A 19,047-nucleotide genomic window follows, 5' to 3' on the forward strand; every position below is an offset into this window, starting at 1 on the left:
ATGTACAATTAAAAAAATATAATTCGCTGGATAACCATGTTTGTCTCCATCACGATCAGGTCACAAAGAAAATGCAGATGACAGGCTGTAGTTACTGTGATGAGTATTTGTTTTGTCTACATGTTTTCGCAGAGAATATGGCTTTCCAATGCTCCATAATCGTGTCAGTACGCAGGTACGCATGTGGACCAATAAAACAAAATGGTCAATTAGTTACTGTATAAGACGCAAGCGTATCGTCAGTATATTTTTAACAGGAAAGCATTTATAATAAAGGCAGAGACTGTGCTGACGGTTTGAAGGTGAGCTGTATCTTATACCTATTTTATGGATTATTCCAGGAGAGTGGGGGTCTACAGGCTCATTTTACGCCAGCACCTTCCTTCCGTTCCATTATTTTTGCAGTTTTCTGCAATGTGAACTGTAGACTTTCAGGGTGTTCGGATATGGACACCCTGACGGGCCTTATTATTATATAGATAGATAGATTGATAGAGCTCTGGATCTGCTTGGTCATCAGTCTCTTAACCGAAAAAGTTGGACAGCCCTGCCCTACATAGCACTGGGAAATTGGCAGTTCCCAAAAAGGAGAGTGCCTTCTACTAAGCCCTACACATTTCAAAACCTGTCTCTCCCTAAAAGTTGCACAGTTAAAAGCTCTGTCATGGCTCAGTCATGCTTAGTGTATGAGGTCTGAAAGAGTCAAGAGTCACAGGTGTTAGAGCTGCAGGCAAGAATAAGGTAAGTTTTTAGTTCTGGCGAACAGTGTAACAGAAAGCTATGTAGTTCTATGTTTTTCCAGCTGAAATGCTGTAAGAATAGCTGGAATGGTGTTACATTGATATTAATCTCCTGAAATACACTGAGTCAAAACTACATCCCCCTACAGATAGCTTTTATTCGTGGTAGTTTTTCTGCGCTGCACATTAGTTCTCATTTTCTTTTCTTTTTGTTTTTCATTTTCAGGATTTGAAAAAGCCTCAAATGAAAGAAATCTTTTTTTTTTTCAATCTGTTTCTGATCCCTGTTTTTATGTTTTTGAAGCTGAAGTCTTGGTTCAAAGTCTCCCTGGTACATCTTTTAATTGACAAAATGTAAAAAAGTAAACAAAAGAGATACCTAGCACTTCTCTGAGGACATTCAGTAACAGGTGGTATTTAAATAATTTACAGAATGCGCTTTAAATTCTGCTTTTCTTATTGTTGCTATGGGAACATGGGGAAAAGGTCACCAGCAGGCAATTGTTTAGCCAGTACCTAAGAGCTGAAGTCTTCATTCGGGACTTGAATATGAATGACAGCCTTTTGTACCGTGTTTTCTCTCCAGTGAAAACCGTTTCTATTCTGGCAGTCATACAACTTTTCATTAAAAAGCCAAGGTAACTGCAGTTCTGTTTCTTTGTAGAGTATACCCCCAGTGCTTTTCAGATGTCTGATATGACCTTCATTTTATAATCATTCGTAGAATGTTTGCAGCAGAATGTTTCTTTTTTTACAAATAAGTGATTTATATTTATTTTAAAGTTTAAAATCCTTATAGAGATCGTGGTAAGGAGGTTATTTTCACTATTACAACATTTATAATACATCGATCTACATGAATGTTCTACAGAAATGCAATCTTCAATTATTGTCATGTTATACAGAAAGAAATATCTGGCATACATTGCATTTCTTTTTTTTGTGCATTACTATTTCATGGATGTGTCAGTTTCATTAAGAAATAAACTACAGTATCCACACGACGGGGTAATGAACAATTCAGTATACAAGACCTAGAGATATCTGTTAGTCATCATTTAAATTAGAAGCGAGATTTAACAGAGATTGGTGCTCGACCAGTCGGAAAGCCTGATTTCTTCTGCCTGGAAATGAAAACCCATAGTGAGACATGACCCAGAAAAGGATCTGTCTGTGAGCATTAAGAAATGACTGGTGAGTGATAGGGGAAGATTACAGCTGCAGACCACAGTGGCAGCTAAAAGAAATCTGTGCATACATGCATTAATCACAGTATTAAGCTATATTGACTTGAACAGTGCACAGGGAGCATTCCTTATAAAGTGTCCACACACTTGTTGTAAGTTGTGTTTTCTGTATAGCAACAACAATTTTGAACATAGTTGCACAAATAACTAAAACTAAAATCAAGGTAAAGATTATCAGCTACAAAATTAAATGTAATATAGAACCCGTTTCATAACATGGCTACCCTCTCACTCATTCCACCCTGGAATTCTCCACCCCGAGAATCGGTGACAGGGGACCCAAGCTGCAGGCAGAGTTGAGAGCCTCTGCAACAGTGTAGCGACATCTGGCCAACCAAGGGGAATTGAACTGGAGTCTGGGTGAACGACTGTGCCTGGTGGTGGCATGACCTGGGACCCAGTCCCAGCAATGAGAGGTCCTGACATGACGGCGCGGTGTCTGGGAGCACAGGCCCAGGGAGCTGACCCATAGGCGCTGGATTAGAGCACAGGGCTAGTGGTCGGGTCTGTGGTGAAGCTAATCTCCTCGACTCCTCCACCATTGAAACCTGTCCCTTCTGTCTTTCCTCACTCTTGGGGATGGCAATTCCTTCTCCTCGGGCTGTCAGGGGCTGTAGCGCCTTCTTTGATCCGCGGGGTGGCTGCTACTCCTTCTCTTGGGCCATAGCTCCTCCTCTGGCTCTTCAGACAGGTAGACAGCCACTCCTACTCTGGCCTTTGAGGATGGTAGTTCCTCCCACTTTAGCCTTCGAGGACAGTGACTCCTCCTTCTCCGGCTTTCAGGGATCCTGTTCATACCTCTTTGGCTTTTCGTTCTCATCTTCCTTGCTTCCCCCCTTTGACTCCGTCAATAGTGCCTCCGGTGGCTACTGAGCGTCACCTGCAGGCTTGCCCTTGTCCCCGTCTCAAAAATTGCAGGGGTTTGGGGTGTCAGCTCTTTCCCCAGGGGTCCTTTCCCACCTGGAATCTCGAATTTCTCCTGATGACCTGCCTTGCCTCTGTGAAACGCAGCGAATCTTGCTGCTACCATATGTGACAGGCTAGCTGTATGGGTGCGTGTATTCGCTGTTGAGTGACAGGCACGAGATCAAGACTGCGTTTTATAGTTGATACGCCCTGCAGTGAACAGGATTTATTTACATAGCAACACACTGAACAGCTCATGTGACACTACCAGCAATGGTAGTACAGAAAGCAAAATAAAACACTACAAAAATTTGTAAAATAAAAGGTGCTGTTTTAAACGGTGTGCGCTGGAGGTCCCGCTAATACACCTTGCTAATATTTAAGGGAGTCCTTGAACTAATCTTCAATGTTCAGTAATAAACAAATCCCGACTTCGGCTACTGGCCTGGACATCGGCTTCTTGTTTCGAATCCGAATCTGGGTTACCCTTACGCCGATCTAAGGCTTTCAGCTTTCATCTTTGTCCGGGTAGTGTGGACGTTCAGCCCATTGTCTTCAGCTTTGCAGCCGCCCTGAGGTGAATAAATGGGACCTTTATATACCTGATGCCCCACCGGCACAGACCTACCTGCTGATTTAGATTCCATAGATTCCACAACTGGCTATCGCACAAAACAGGCAGGCTCTCTCAGGAGCATCAGGTACTTCATTAATTATTTAAATATAATTACACCCATTTTTACACAAAACTATTTACCCCGATATAATGCGGTTGTCGGGGTCCGTAATAGGAGACTGCGTTATTTGTGTTTTGCCTTTTAATGAGTATTGGCATTTTTGTTCCCGAAATGATTTACAATGCCCACAAGCCAAATTAATATTGTAGCATACATTGGAAAATTAATGAAGGAGACACACAATTTGTAGGTACTTGAATCCATGTTTTATTGGGACAGTCATTCCCAGCCCCCGTTAGCCTGGGCCACACCAAAAATAACAAACAGTCTTTCACATTCACACAGCAGTTTGTCTCACTCGCCTCTGCACGCACTGATGTGGGCACCCCCCTATATACTTTCATGTCCCCTCCTCTCCGGACGTCACCCATCAATCCTGACTGAGGCAAACTTACCGCTTCCCTGCTAGCAAACGCACAAAAACAGCAGTGTAATAGAAACTGCTGCTTGATTTTCACCTTTTCTTACTCTAGCCACTGCAACGAGTTTCATTTTAAAAGAGAAAGATTTTTATTTTTTGCTGTCTGCCGTGCTTCGTATTGTATATCTAGAATGTTCACCCAATGTTTGCGAGCCAAATTGCATTGTGGGGGAAATGGGAGTCACGACCTTACCATGTTATAACTGATTCAACAATATAACAGGTTGCTTTATAATGGGATAGCACTGTATATAGACACAAAACCCGCTCACCATGTGCAGGGCTCCTGCCCTACCATATGTATGCATTTCTTATGCTACATGTTTGAGTAACTAACATGATTTCTAATGTACTTGGTGTAATCAGATTTTAATAAGTTGCTCTTATTGAAATGGAAATATTTTACGCAGGGATCCCTTTTTTAATGTTTTTTTGTCTCATTAAATCTTAAATAAAGCAGCACAAGAGACAGTTAGTAAACGGAGAAGGATTTACAATTTACAGTAGATTCGAAACTGGTTTTGTATTGCATCAGTGAAAATATATGGCTGCGTGGTTAATTGGCCTTAAAGTCTTAGCTGGATTCTGTTCCCTTTATTGTTTGAACAGGAATGAGAGAGCTTTCTCCACCACCTTTGAATCTGAAGAGGCTGTATAAGGAAACCCTAGAAATTGAGCCAATCCTGATCATTATTTCTCCTGGTGCTGATCCTTCCCAAGAGTTGTTGGAACTTGCTAGTGAGGTGATTGGCAAAGAGTACTACCATGAGGTAAGCAGTAATCCTAAAATAGTCAGTCAAAATAGTGAAGCCTGGTGAAAAACACATGTTTTGTATATCCTCAAATGTGTTATTGTTTTCCTTATCCTTGTTATATTTTGCAGTCACTTTGAGTGGTAGAGGTTTGTACTGTGTGTCTGAATTCCACTGTTGCTGTTGAATTTTATCTGAGGGAATTGCTTTAAAATATTAAACAAAACTTTGAGCAGTCAAACATGAAAAAAACACACACAATAATGTTATATAAGAATACTGAATTAGAGGAAATCTAAGCATTATTACAATATATAGTGGAATGAAGTTATATCATATATATATATATATATCACACAGAACCCTAAATCAAGGGTTTCATGAAAGGTAGCTAGTATTTAAACAAGTAATGGTAAAAAACGTACTAACTAAAGGCCTTTTACAGCTACGGGGAAGCTCAAAAAGACTTCTAAAAGATTAATTTCTGAAGTGGCGCAATTTCAGAAATTACAGTTACAGGGTGTTGAGAGAGGATATTTTTTTTTTTTACAGAAGCTCATATAAAATAGCCATTTAATTAGAAAATTGTTTCCCGAAGAAGCTGACAAAAACCCTTGACAGATGCTTTTTTTGATTATTTTCTTCCTTTTTTTCAGGTGGCTATGGGCCAGGGCCAGGCTGACATCGCCATCCAGACTCTTAAGGAATGTGCACACAATGGGGAATGGCTTTGTTTGAAGAATCTGCATCTGGTTACAGCTTGGCTTCCAGTTTTAGAAAAGGTGAGAGGCTCACTGCATTGTTCACACTGGTTTTATCCAGTTTGGAGGCCCAAGGTTAATCAGAGAGAGAGAGGAGAGAGAAAGTTTACAGATTAATTAGTCTTGTGGGAAGCATAAATAAAGTGTGTCTAATATATTTAAAAAAACAGTAACAACTCAAAAGCTACTTTTAACATTCCACAAGAAATTTGTCCTTCAGTTAACCTTGCACAATATTTATGTTTTATTTATTTTCTTTAAAAATGATTTGTTTCTATCATAACAGTTCTAAAAATAGTGCAAATATGTTGACATTTAGAATGTAATTATGTACACTAACCTCCAAAAATATGTGAAAAGGCTTCCCAAATTACAAACAATACAGATTTTTGTAGGCTTTCTGACGTTGTCACATAGAACACTAGACTGCTGTGCCAGGATTTGAAGGTGTTGATCTGTGCCTGAAATGTTTTATTTTTTTTCCCCAAAGTTGCTTGGTTAGATAAGATTAGAGACTTGGTGTGACCATGATGAAAGATTTCCTTTCCTTTCACCTACAGAACTTTCAATTTATGAATCTGCATTATATTGCATGTGGCCCTTTACCTAAAACTCAATCAAAGTTCCTTTATTTTAATTTTTGGTCTAAGCCCATACCAGCAGGAGGCGGCCCCATACTATGATTAAAACACCAGCGACTTGTGTCTGATATTTAATAGCGTGTACCATAATTCATCACTCAAAATGGCTGATTGCCATTTCTACAGAGTCCACTTACTTTTAAGTGTATTCCCTGACAGCGATGTCCTTTCAGCTTCATGACACTTGTTTTGTTCTATCCAAGATGACAGAGAGTTATGACTCCTCATGGAGTAATATTTCAGCAGCAACTTCTGTATTTGGCTTTTGTTTATAACAGGGACGTTGGCATGTTGTTTTCTTTTGCAGCTTAATGAATAGACTTCCCAATAATGTGGCCTCCAATTATCATTCCACAAACTAGTTGGTGCCATACCCCATAAAGATACAGAGGTTTCCAGAGGCTGCTACTCGTTTTTTCTTTTTTTTTTCTTTGGACATTTGACTTGTGCACATACCGTAAAAATCGTTCTGGCGTAAAAAAAAAAAAAAACAAACGTAGAAATTGTACTGGCGTAAAAGTCGCTACCCCTTTTTGAGACTTCAATTTTAGGAAAACACCTTTTTTTGTGTTTTTAAAGTACTTTTTTTTTTTACAATTAATTTTTTCTCCTACATGCTCAACACCGATAAATAACCCTTGTTTGCAACATTTTATTCCATTAATAATTTTAGTGTTATTTTTTTGTTTTTAGTTAATGCTAGAAACTGTTCATTTTTCAAAATTGTAAAACTAATAACAGAGCATACAATCGAGTTGTACATTGCTCATCACATCTGTATTAAACTACCAGTATTTTATTTGAGCTGATCAAGTACCCAAACAAGTTCAAGAACATATCTTCTTTGCTTTACTTAGCATTTCTTTCCAAAACCATGCTTAGACAATAGTTCCCACTGCATTGGCTTTTACAAATTTGTTGTATTAATTCAGATTTAAAAGAAAAGTATTAAACAGTGCTGCTTCATCAATTAAAAGCAAAATAAAACAATAAACTAAACAGTGCACCATACTATACTGTCATTTCTAAATTACTGACTACATGTTCCTGTTTCTGCCAGTTCTCTACATTGTTTACTCTTAAGAAATAGATGGGTTTTTTTATTACCATACAGGCAGTTACTTTAATGATACATGATACCACATTTGTTTAATTTACTTTGGCTGCTGAAATATTAGTTTGGGCCTGGCAAGTGTCACAATGGGATATTGGACATAATTTGTTTTGCAAACGCTGCAGATATGATTCAGGTGTCGCATGCGTTTGATATTTCCCTGCTTCTTTACAGCCAGCAGAAGTTATGATAACTGATTAGCAGGGTCAGAAGTGTTTGTGTCTAAAGTTAAATTGCTTTATCGTTTCATCCAGTGTAAACTGTGCGCCTTTTGGCTCCGGAAGACTCTAGACTTAGTTTCTAGACTGCTTCCGTATAAGAGGTGAAAAGGCTTGACTAACTGGTGGTCCATTTTTTATTAAGCATGACTTGTTGTTGAGTTAGAGCTGGCATTATCAAGCAGTGGTCAAAGGGGAACAACCAGCTACTGCAGGCTATCTCATACACACAGGGTTCACTCAGGACGAAAAACAAGGGTCACCTCAGAACAAGCAGGGTGACTCTGTGAGGAAATCTGATAAAAGCAAAACATAAAAAAGACAGCATAAATAACAAGGCACTCTGAAGATGATGGAGCAATCAGATGAGAATGAAAAAAAAAAAAAAACCTACCCATTATATTTGCAGACATTAATCTCTCTGTGGATCTGTTACAGTTCAAAACAATGTTTAGTCCTTGGAAACAAGGATAATATGGTGACTTGGGAGATATATCATTTTAATTATGAGGTTTTAAAATGTGGCACAAGTCCCAAATCATTTGAACATTTAAAACCCCTTAAGGGGTGACTTAAAGTACATGTCACGTTTTTACCAGTGGGAGTGTACTTCACAGCAACAGCTAAGTGTTTTACACAGCCTTGTATTGCAAGTCATTTTATTAATATACTGTCAGGGACACTATACATATTCATATCCACCGAACTGAGTTTAAACAGGGAGATGCAACTTTTATATATTACAGAATACATCCAGGATGATGTTGCCTAACAGTCGTGTGAAGACAGCCCAAATTGAACTAGACCTGCTAAGTGTTTTTAAGTTTAATCGAGCCCCTGTATGTATCAAATTTGGAATGCTTGTTATTCCATCAAAAGGTGGTGAGGATATACTGTAGTGACACCTGCATGTACCATAAAAGCAATATTATGCAATAGCTGGCTTGCAGTCCATAAACCAGTTACGCAATTTCGAGGTTTTGGAACAACAAACTAAAGTAAACAAACATTTTGATGCTGAATATCAGAATACCAGAATTTTGTGTCTTTGTGACAAAAGATGTTAAGAAAAGATCTATGTTTTCCATGAGTCACCCTGTTTGTCCCACTAGTGAGAAAGGGCACATAATGTATATGGGCCTGCAGACTCAAATCAGTAATACAAGGAATTTGTATGAATTGAAATAACATGATAGTTAGTAGAAATGTGTGATACATTTGTGTTTGTACACCGAATGTAATAATGGAGCTGTTCTTTGTGTTTTAATTTTAATAATATGGTTGTTTTTTGAGACTGTTGTTTTCTTCACATCAGAAAAGTGATGCAGTGTCTGATGAGAAATAAAAACAAGATACAAAAAAGTGTTTATTCAGTATTTACTCTTGGCATGAAGTTATCAATGAGAGTAAAATAGATTTGCCTGCCTGACAGATACAGTGCTTGGATATTTCTCCCTTTCTTTATATGCTTGTTTTATCCTGTTTTTGACTCAGTAATATGAATTATCCAGCCTGGATATCATATCATAATCCTTTAGAGCAATTCTGACAGGTAATAAAAACAGTTGTTTTCTGGGCCATGTAGATATAATTATTTCTCTACAGTATTTTAATCTCAAAACTATAGACCAGACTGCAGGTTGTCCACACTAAAGGATGTGATCCAGACCAAAGAAGGGCAAATGGGTTCATTCAAGATGGAATTATTAATTCAATATACATAATTGAATTAATACATAATTCAAATTACAAATGGACTGTTCTGTGTTATAATTTGATTGCTGTTATAATTGTATATATAATTTTGTTTTTAATGTATAATTTTGTTTTTACAACGCTGCGTAAGTGGTCATATGACATGTTTAACTACCACTGTGGATTTGTATAGTTTGGTTTAAATGCTTTTGAACGTAATAAGAGAATAAATGGTTTAGATTTAAAGTAATACATTATTATAAATGCATTTAAAAAATATTCAGTGCTCTTCTATCTTTTGATAATGTTGTGCTTAAAACAATGAAACCATGTCATCATCTTTCTTATTCAATGCACTGGTTATATTCACTGGTAAATGCTAATGTGCAACATTCCTTTCTTGAAAGATATGATACAAATGAGCCAAGAAATTAGAGGCTGTTTTACATCATGGCATTTGTTTAGTTTGATGCCTGTATCTTAATCCCAACTTGTCATTTAATGTATGTAAATATTATAAGTAATTATTCACACTTAATGTGTTTTTTTATTTTTTTTATTTTTAGGCGCTAAATTCACTTCAACCTAAATCTAACTTTCGCCTTTGGCTCACTGCAGAAGTTCATCCAAAATTCACGCCAATACTCCTTCAGTCAAGTCTAAAGATTACATATGAGGTAATAATCTACAGTACAAAGTTTATGTATATGTAAAAAATACCAAGGGTCTAGTAACAACTATTCTTGTTCTTGTTGGGGTGGTTTTAAATATATTGTTAAATAGCAATGTACAGTATTAGGGGCATTCTGAAAAGATAAAGACACACTTTAGTCATTGTGCATCATAAATTCTTCTTCTTGCCCATTCAGAGTTTGCAACACAAAAAAAGTGTTTTTTTTTTTTTTTTTTTTTTTTTTTTTTTCTTTATTGCTCTAATGATTAGAGAGTAGATACAAGCATGGATTAATGACAGCAGCAAGGATTTATTTCCCACTCAAAATTATGCCTGCATTTTTATCTGATCCAATCAAAGATAAAAGCAAAGGCATGCTATAAATTAGATTCAGGGAAAACATTCAAATCCTTTTTTTTTTTTTTTTTTTTTTTTTTTTTTTTTTTTGTTCCAAGGCGCCGCCAGGTCTGAAAAAGAACCTGATGAGGACGTATGAATCCTGGACCCCTGAACAGATTAGTCACACAGGTCTCTCGCCTCGAGCTCAGTCCCTTTTTTGCTTGGCGTGGTTCCATGCTGTGTGTCAGGAGCGAAGGAATTACATCCCTCAAGTACGTATTATTTTCCATTAAAATCATTTAAATAAAAAGCAAGGAAGGTTTTAATCAACTTGTATTATGGTTTTTGAAAAGGATTCTGGCTAATGAAGACAGACTGGACATCCAGTAAATGGTGGTGGGTCTAAATACTGCTGTTGTTTAACTGTATTTTAGTCTTTACAGTAAGAACAAAAATCCAGGTTTGGTCTTGTTTAAATATAGGTCACCTGTGTTTACTCCCTTATACCTGACTTTAAACCTTACACCCTGTTCACAGTTTTAAAAACAATAAATCTCTCACTGGTAGCCAGGTTTAGCTGGAGGTTATCTTGCAACTATTGGTTGATAAACAGTGTTTTAATCTTAAAGGAAAAAACAGGCTGCACTGCTTATAATAAAGTAATGTTCTCTCATGTTATGTCCAGCCTATATTTTAGCTGTTTTTATACTTCCATTTAATCGTATCCATGGCTGTAAATCTTTCATTTTCCTTTCCCTCTGTTTGCTAGATGCAGGACAGTTAAGTTGTTGCAGCTTTATCCACACAGCAATTAATTTTCTATATGTGGAAAGCGCATCAGCATTTTCAGCAGCAATAATATTTATTACCTGGGGTTCTTCCCTCTCATCATTTCCTCATCCAAACATATATCCATATCCAGCTTTACTAGAATGAGCTGTGTTGAGCAGTGAAGCTTGAGCACCTTTCATACACTGCAGTGTAGAACAGCAGGTTTTACTGGGCATCCATCATCATTATAATGCGGCCAGTAAGAGTCCTTTTAACAAGTTAAATTGGGAAAGTGGAGTCACTGCATTGGCTGTTTGTTTACAACTTTCCGCCTAGTGACGCAAAACCAGCAGCATCTATTTTGACCAGAGTCTTCATAATCCTATAACAATTAAAATGTGAAAAGAACTGTACGTTTTGGCTGATAGAAAACTTGCTGGGGTTGATTTTACTTCATCTTTCAAAGAGATGTTGTCTGGACTATTGAGAGCTGCTGTTCTGTACTGCCAAATATGTTTCTTCTCTAGTCAGCACATTTCTATGGCTATTTCTGTTGAAGCTGGTCATTTATGGACATTTTAGGGTACCACTGAAGTGAGATGAATTGTTCATTAAAAGCCTTAATATATTTTTAAAGAAGAGACCATTATGTGTTCAGGGATTCCGGGATATTTAGTCAGCAAGTAGTCTGAGTGAAGTTATTCGGCAACAAACTCTCCATCCCCAGTTGTACTGCTTTCCTAGAAAAAAGAGAATATTTTGTGGCACCATTCTACTTGTGAGATGTCTTGCTCATTAACAAAGTTAAGAGTAGACGATTATCTGTTCAGGGATACCATGATATTTAGTAAGTAAAGGGTCTGAGTGAGGAAAAATGAACAATACAATCCCCACCCTTAGTCTTGCTTTAAATCATATTTTTTCCATAATTTGTGCTGTTATATGATTTATAAACTAAGATAAGTTACTCACTAATTATTGCTCAAAATTGCATTTTTGCCCAAACCAGTATCTCAGGAACTAAAGGGCACAGGGGCAAAACAAATGGTATGGCCACATGTTGTGAACAGGCTGGCTGTAGTGGATGTCGGACCTGGAAGAACACACAGTACTGCAAGGTGTTACGGTGAATGCGCTGGTTCGTGTGTTTTATTGCAAAATAAACAGAGTGAAACAAAACAAAAAACACTTTGTAAAACAAAATGGCGCGATGGCCAAAACAGACAAACAAACAATAACAAGTATCGTGCTGCTTTAAAAGCCAGCACGCTTAGCAATTGTTATTTCCAGTTGTTATTACCTCCTCTCCACACCTGTTCGCCACTCACAAACACAGAGCCCCGAGTGAGTGCTTTGTGCATCTATATATATAATTGCGCCAGGATTCAATTACTATTTAATTATTTACTTGAATCCCAGCACGTGAACTAATCTGTGCACTCCCCGTGCTCACATACTAATACACATTTATCTGCACGTGAAGTGATTGCAATCCTTGTGCTTAAATACAACTATATATTTTAAATCACTTGTGCTCCACAGCCCCATTATATCCTGTGCACCAATATATATATACACCAACAATAACGTACTATGTACAACTTGTATACAACTTGTAACACAATCTACACACAGGGGCAGGTGACCCCACCACACCTGTACACTGACTTTTTTGTGATTCTGATGAGGTGACGTTTTCACCATTTCTTGTTTTCATATAGAACTGACCCAATTTATATACCTGTGTGAATTCTGTAATCCCAGAAAAAAAAAAGTATATAGCGGAAAATCTGCTTTTTCTGCCAGCACAAATGAACAATCTGCTTCCTCATTTAATCAGCCCTGAACTGGCATATTATAGTTATATACATTATTATAGGGTTAGCTGGACAGTACAATAAGCTTAACCTTTAAATGTGTATTGTGTTTTCCTAAAACATGAATTGGTAAAAAGCAGCTAGAGTAATCTGCTTCATGTCATGTGTTTTATGTATTTTTAAAACAAATGTACTGCTTTGAGAATCAGATTGTTATCAAGTCACTTGAAGATCAAATAAGTTTCACTGACTTTTTTTTTTTTTTTTACAAACACTATTTTTTTCAACACTCTCAGACTATTTGAGAATGTCATAACAACATGTGCAGATGTGCCATTCAAAACTGCAATTATTTTCAGCTTTCACAGTAGACTGATAAAAAAATGCCACAGGCAACCCAAGAGCCTAGATTAAATTAAATGTAAATGTTCTAGCCCTTAGGGATGTATTTCCATCTACAAAGGCAAATATAAGGCTTGCATAAAACACATGTATTATTCAGACAATGGGAGATCTTGTTTGTTAAAGATTGGTAATAAAGGAAGATCCAAGCCCACAATGATGCTGTTCTAGTTACCACCAGTGCCTTTCATACAGTCCAGCTAGCTTTGTTATGAATCACACACATATTATAATCAAGTCTTTTTTGCAACCTGCTTGTTCTGCATCTGTTACTTTGTTTTAAACAGTTGTAGTGGAAGAGGTATGTATTGTACATGATGGATGTCATCAGAGGGGTATTGTGGGTACATTCTATGGCTAATTTGCGAGGCTTATCCCATTGATAGCTTAATTTTACCATATGATTGAAGCAGATGAACTCAATAATTGTCACTGTGCCAAACACGATCATTAGCCAGAATATACTGTATCGCCTGATCCTTGTGTAAGGTTGAAACTGCTTTAAAGTCTATAGAGTTATAACTAAAAAGTGTTTTGTGTAAACGCGATGTGTAAAGAGGGTGATCTAGCCTGTGTAGGATCTGTATTAAATTAACCTAAAGGTCATGCCAATTTCAAGAAAGGGATCTGCAACGGATTAATCATAAAGTGCCAAACTATATAGGAGCAGCAGTGTAGGATTCATTTATAATTCATTATTATACCTATTTTATAATACATTTTGCTTCATGCATTTAAGACAGCTAATAAGCAGTTTTGGGGTAGAGTCATAAGCAATCATTATGATACACATTTCATTACGATTAATTACATGTTTTAATCACATTAAGGGCTACAGCTTGAAATACTAACCTGTGGCTCAAGCACTAGAAATTATTAATTCATTCTTCATGTGCTTGACCACTGAGTTATCTATACCTGAGCATGTATATTCATGGAAACCAGTGATGCCCAGCTCCAGATAATGTTAATAATAAAGTCAATAAACTGGAACAAAACAACTTTATCTTTATACTAAGGCCAACTTCACCAAAATAATTGTCATGTTATTATGTTAAAATGTTGCTTACTACAGTTGTATTGGTAGTGCGTCTGTAGAAGTTTATTTCAAATAGGAAAAATATCTATCTCCAAAGTCATCCTGAGTGACTAACTGTGTTTTAAATGGATCTGTGGATAAAAAGGGAACAATTGTTCTACCATATAATTTTGCATATTTTAGCTGGCAATACTGAGTTACGTATGCAAGTCAGGTTCTCAACATATCAACATAGTTTAGATTATATTCATCAAAAGCCCGTTTCAGACTGGCACTCCTACCCGGGTCCAGACCCAGGTTCTGGCTCCATGGGTCACAGTCCTGCGTAGTGTGAAACCACGTACCTGGGTCGTACCCAGTTTGACCCGGGTCCCAGCGACCCACCTTAGGATGCGGGTTGACACACCTTTGACCCAGGTTGAGCAAGACAAAATGCATGATTTCGTACGTTACTTAACAAACAGCTATGCCTGCATGAAGGTTTCACTTCTGTAAGGAACATTGCTGTTTATTCTGTTTAGCCATATTTTTGTTAGTTGAGTCACAGCGTGAGCCAAATTGCAGCAGGAATGAAGAAACATTTGCTTTAATCAACATATGATCTGACAGTTCAATCCAGAGAAGCTTGGATAGAAGTATCCGAACAAGCTGCTTCTGGGGCATTGATAAGCGCATTGTGTACTTGCGTCTGTCACCCAGGTCAGCCCTGCTTTATCGCGTACCCGACCCACATGAAACTGGGTCCTGACCGAGGTAGCTTCCAACCGGGTAGACCATGCCAGTTTAAAAGGGGCTAAAGAGAGGTAAATGGTAAACTTGTTTAGCCATAACCAGTACACACAGCCAACCCTACCAGCAAAGTAGCTGACCTGCTATTTAACCTGTTTGACAGCATTGTTTGTTGTTATTACAGGGTTGGACCAAGTTCTATGAATTTTCTTTGTCAGATCTTCGTGCAGGATTTGAAATCATTGATAGATGTTTTGAAGGTCAGTGCCGTGTAAAAATCCTTACATTTTTCATTTTTTTAATCATTTCTTACCTCTTATAATTCTTTTTATGTGTGTCCTCTAACATGCACTGTTGTTTTTGCTTTGTTCATTATTTACCAGGCTTGCTAACCACAGTAGGTTCTTGCTTCCCTAGTCCAGAAGATAGATTACACTATGTAACACAATTTTTGTTCCTGGGTAGTAAGTGTTATTTCCTAATTGTTTATGCCTCAAAAGTATAGAAAATGGCTATTATATGAACATATGAATCCAAATTAACATGTATTTATACTAAAGTAATACAAAAATTACTACAAAAGATTTAGAAGTGAGTAGTTTTTTGAGATTTACGATTATACTGTATTTACATACATATACGTATAAATACATGTTAATTTGGATTCATATTTGTTTTTTTCTGACTTTATGTGAACGAAAAGACACACATTTGCCCGTTTTCCCATTGGAAATAGTGATATTGTGAAATATCACTGTCCTGGTCACAAAAGCAAAGTTTGTGGGGAATAATAGCTATTTTCTATACTTTTGAGGCATAAGCAATTAGGAAATAACACTTACTACCCAGGAACAAAAAAAAAAAAAAAAATTGTTACACGGTGTTATCCATATGTCAGTTTATTCCAAACAGTCACTTTAACCATAGCAGGCAGTAAAAATGTTTTGCTAAAAGAAAAAAACAAAACAAAAAACAAATATTTTAATTAGTTTAAATTGCTTTTTATGGGGATAGATGGCATCCCTCATGTGACACACCATGCATAAAAGGTAACACACTATCACCTAGCCTCATATGCAGCTGTCCTGCATTTACGCCTTCTGTTTGTCCCCATATAAAGACTAGAAGACAGTGATGTATTTATTTGTATCCATCGGCATACATGAAGGATTAATGCTACCTAAGCACACATTTTAAAATGTGATGGAAAACTAGAAGCTGACCATATGGATATGCCACGTTCTTGATTAAACTTTATATTCCCCCACCCCTTCCAACATCACGTAACACAAATATGACATATATGCCACAGAAGCAGCTTCAAAAGCAAAAATAGAAAGCTTGTATCTTAACAGTGCAGTAAAAATACAGTGCTGCTTATTGTTATTATATTTTTTTAAAGAGTGGAATGACAGTCATGGTACAGGAACAAAAGCACTACCCCACAAAATAAATGTGCTCTGGTCTTCATAAAAAAAATGAATACATGAGTACCAATATATTTTGTGTTTTTCCTATGGTATGAAAGATCTGGCATGGTGGCATTACTGCTATGTACTGGCACTAGTCATAGTAATTTAGTTATGGATGTTTCTAAATTCCTTGCTTTACAGGAACAAAAGATTTTCAGTGGGAGTTTGTTCATGGTTTGTTGGAAAATGCCATCTATGGTGGTCGCATTGACAACTTGTTTGATTTGCAAATCCTGCGATCTTACCTGGAGCAGTTCTTCAACTCTAAAGTTATCATGGGATCTCAGTCCAGAGGCAAGAAAGCAACCGCTTTCCCTTCACAAATCAGCCTGCCCAACTCCTGCAGTATTTTGGTAGGTGATTAAAGTAAAACGCCGGATTTGCAGGCAGATTTCTAAATGGAAGAATATGTTAAATAATATATTTTTTTCAGTTTAAGAATTGTCTTTTATATGGAAATAAAACGATTTCCCTGAGGTTTTGGTTCTGATTGAGACACATGCTTTCTTACATCTAAGAAATAATGTAGTATATGGACACCTTAAAGGCATCATTAAATTGTTGTTGTACGGACGTTTGCATGTAGAATGATGAGATCATTTAGATTTATTTTTTCATGAATTTAATGATACAGTGAAAAAAAACACAAGCAAGTTAGAAAGTGTCTTACCCACCGAGAAGGTTGTTTTGTTGTGAGAAGTCAGAGATAAGCAAAGCAGGGCTTTTGACAGAATCAGTATTATTTGTAATATTATCTGTTACTAATAAGGTAACAATAAGGCATCAAATGAAGTTGATTCTTTTGTTAAATGTATGACTTAAAAATATGTTTAGCAAGGAACGCAGAGATGTTGAAAACTAAACTGCAGCTTCAAATCGGAAAACGAGTTAGTGTTTGCAATAGCAGGTTTAATTTTAGGCCTACTTTTATAAGGAAGTGCTGTTAATGAATGCGTATTGTTATTCTGCCTACTTTTAGGACTACCGCAGTGTTATTGAAAATTTGCCAGAGGATGACAAGCCAGCGTTCTTCGGTCTACCTGCTAACATAGATCGCTCATCCCAGCGTATCGTCAGCTCCCAGGTAAGCTTTGAACCTTTTTAAAGCAATTTCTGTTTACAGGCGTTATTATTTATTCTGAAGAACCAGTGGAGAACAATACATAGAGTACATGGTCTGCTATATTTGCTTTCTGTTCATGCAGCATGAAATGGATTCTGTTTTGCTTATGCACAGTGTTTTAATTCTAATGCATCCAGTCAAATATTTTGCTGAGTGCTAACATTCCAAAGGATCAAACAGTGAATCACAGAGCCAAAATAGGATGATGACACTGACTAAGCATTATTTCAGCTGGGACGCTATAGAACTGAAGGGTTGAAAACATTGTTATTTCCTGTGGAAATTTAAGCTTTGGTATGGTCTGTTCACTAGGGAAAGAGTAAAGCAAAATATAAGTGCCCGTGTTGAAAGAAGTTGTCTTTGCTTCCAGTCTAGATTAGTTATTGGAGCAGGTGTTTTTTTTTTTTTGAGCCCACATCCTAACCATTACTCATCTTTTCAAATAAACTTTGCTTGACGGAGAACATGGTGCCAGAAAAGGGCAGTTTCACTTGAGGGCAAGTGTTTGCATTGTGAATACTGTAAAATGACTGCTAAACCTGTTATAACTTTCTAGTATGTCCCACTATGTGCCAGGTATGTCTTTTCATCATTTTCACTCATTGTCCATATTCTGTAATTTTAGAAACTGGATATTATCGGTACTTACACCATTGTTCCCCCTTAGGACATTGGTTGTCAAGGCCAATTTCGGTTGCTATGTCAGTTGAAAATCTGTGATCTGCTCTGGATGTTGTGAAAGCTGCATATGCATATTGATAGAAGCCCAGCTACAGCTGGAATCTGATGGTACTGAATCCTATTCTAACTGAAATCACATGCTCACATTTTCTTAACCTTCCTCTTTAAATCAACTCAATTTTCAAATATTTACACATTCCAGATGCCATTCCTCTAGCATTATGCTCCTGGGATGCTTTGTTCACATAAACACCCCATTCTATTTTTCAAGGGACTTCTGTGTTAGTCTCGTCAGCGTCACAAAACAGTCTAGTTTACTCTTCATCAAGTCAGTTGTTTTTTGTCATATCTCGATAATTGACTGTTCGTCTTTGTCTTCGTCATACCTAGTGTTTTTCGTCCTCTCATTGTCATTGTTGACGAAATCAAAAATGTATTGTTGACTAATGTTTTGGGCACTACTTTTGGTAACAAAATTAACCTTAACATTCAAATAGTTTTGCTTATATATATATATATATATATATATATATATATATATATATATATATATATATATATATATATAGACACACACACACAATGTGTTTCCTTGCTTTGAAGGGAATTTCAGGAAGAATGTTTTTTCTAGTAGGGGACATGAACTATACCAAATTAACAAATAAAGTAACTCAATATTGTGTACCTGGATTTGCATTTGTCATGGAGCTAGTTAAGATCCTTAGACCAGGCTGGAAGTGGAAAATACACAAAATAGGCACAGGTGTTC

At 36.9% G+C, this 19,047-nt stretch overlaps 1 protein-coding gene across 1 annotated transcript; it reads left to right on the forward strand.

Annotated features, from left to right (window-relative positions):
• Positions 1-652: 652 nt before the first annotated feature.
• On the forward strand, positions 653-18,264 carry LOC121302603 (cytoplasmic dynein 2 heavy chain 1-like). Its single transcript, XM_041232606.1, has 9 exons — positions 653-741; positions 4,661-4,821; positions 5,460-5,585; positions 9,799-9,909; positions 10,361-10,516; positions 15,187-15,262; positions 16,616-16,827; positions 17,454-17,558; positions 18,223-18,264. Exons 2-9 carry the CDS (start codon positions 4,663-4,665, stop codon positions 18,262-18,264), a joined length of 987 nt encoding a protein of 328 aa, XP_041088540.1. The 5' UTR covers positions 653-741; positions 4,661-4,662.
• Positions 18,265-19,047: the final 783 nt, after the last annotated feature.

This window comes from Polyodon spathula, chromosome 30 (genome assembly GCF_017654505.1).
Source record: "Polyodon spathula isolate WHYD16114869_AA chromosome 30, ASM1765450v1, whole genome shotgun sequence".
NCBI lineage: Eukaryota > Metazoa > Chordata > Actinopteri > Acipenseriformes > Polyodontidae > Polyodon > Polyodon spathula.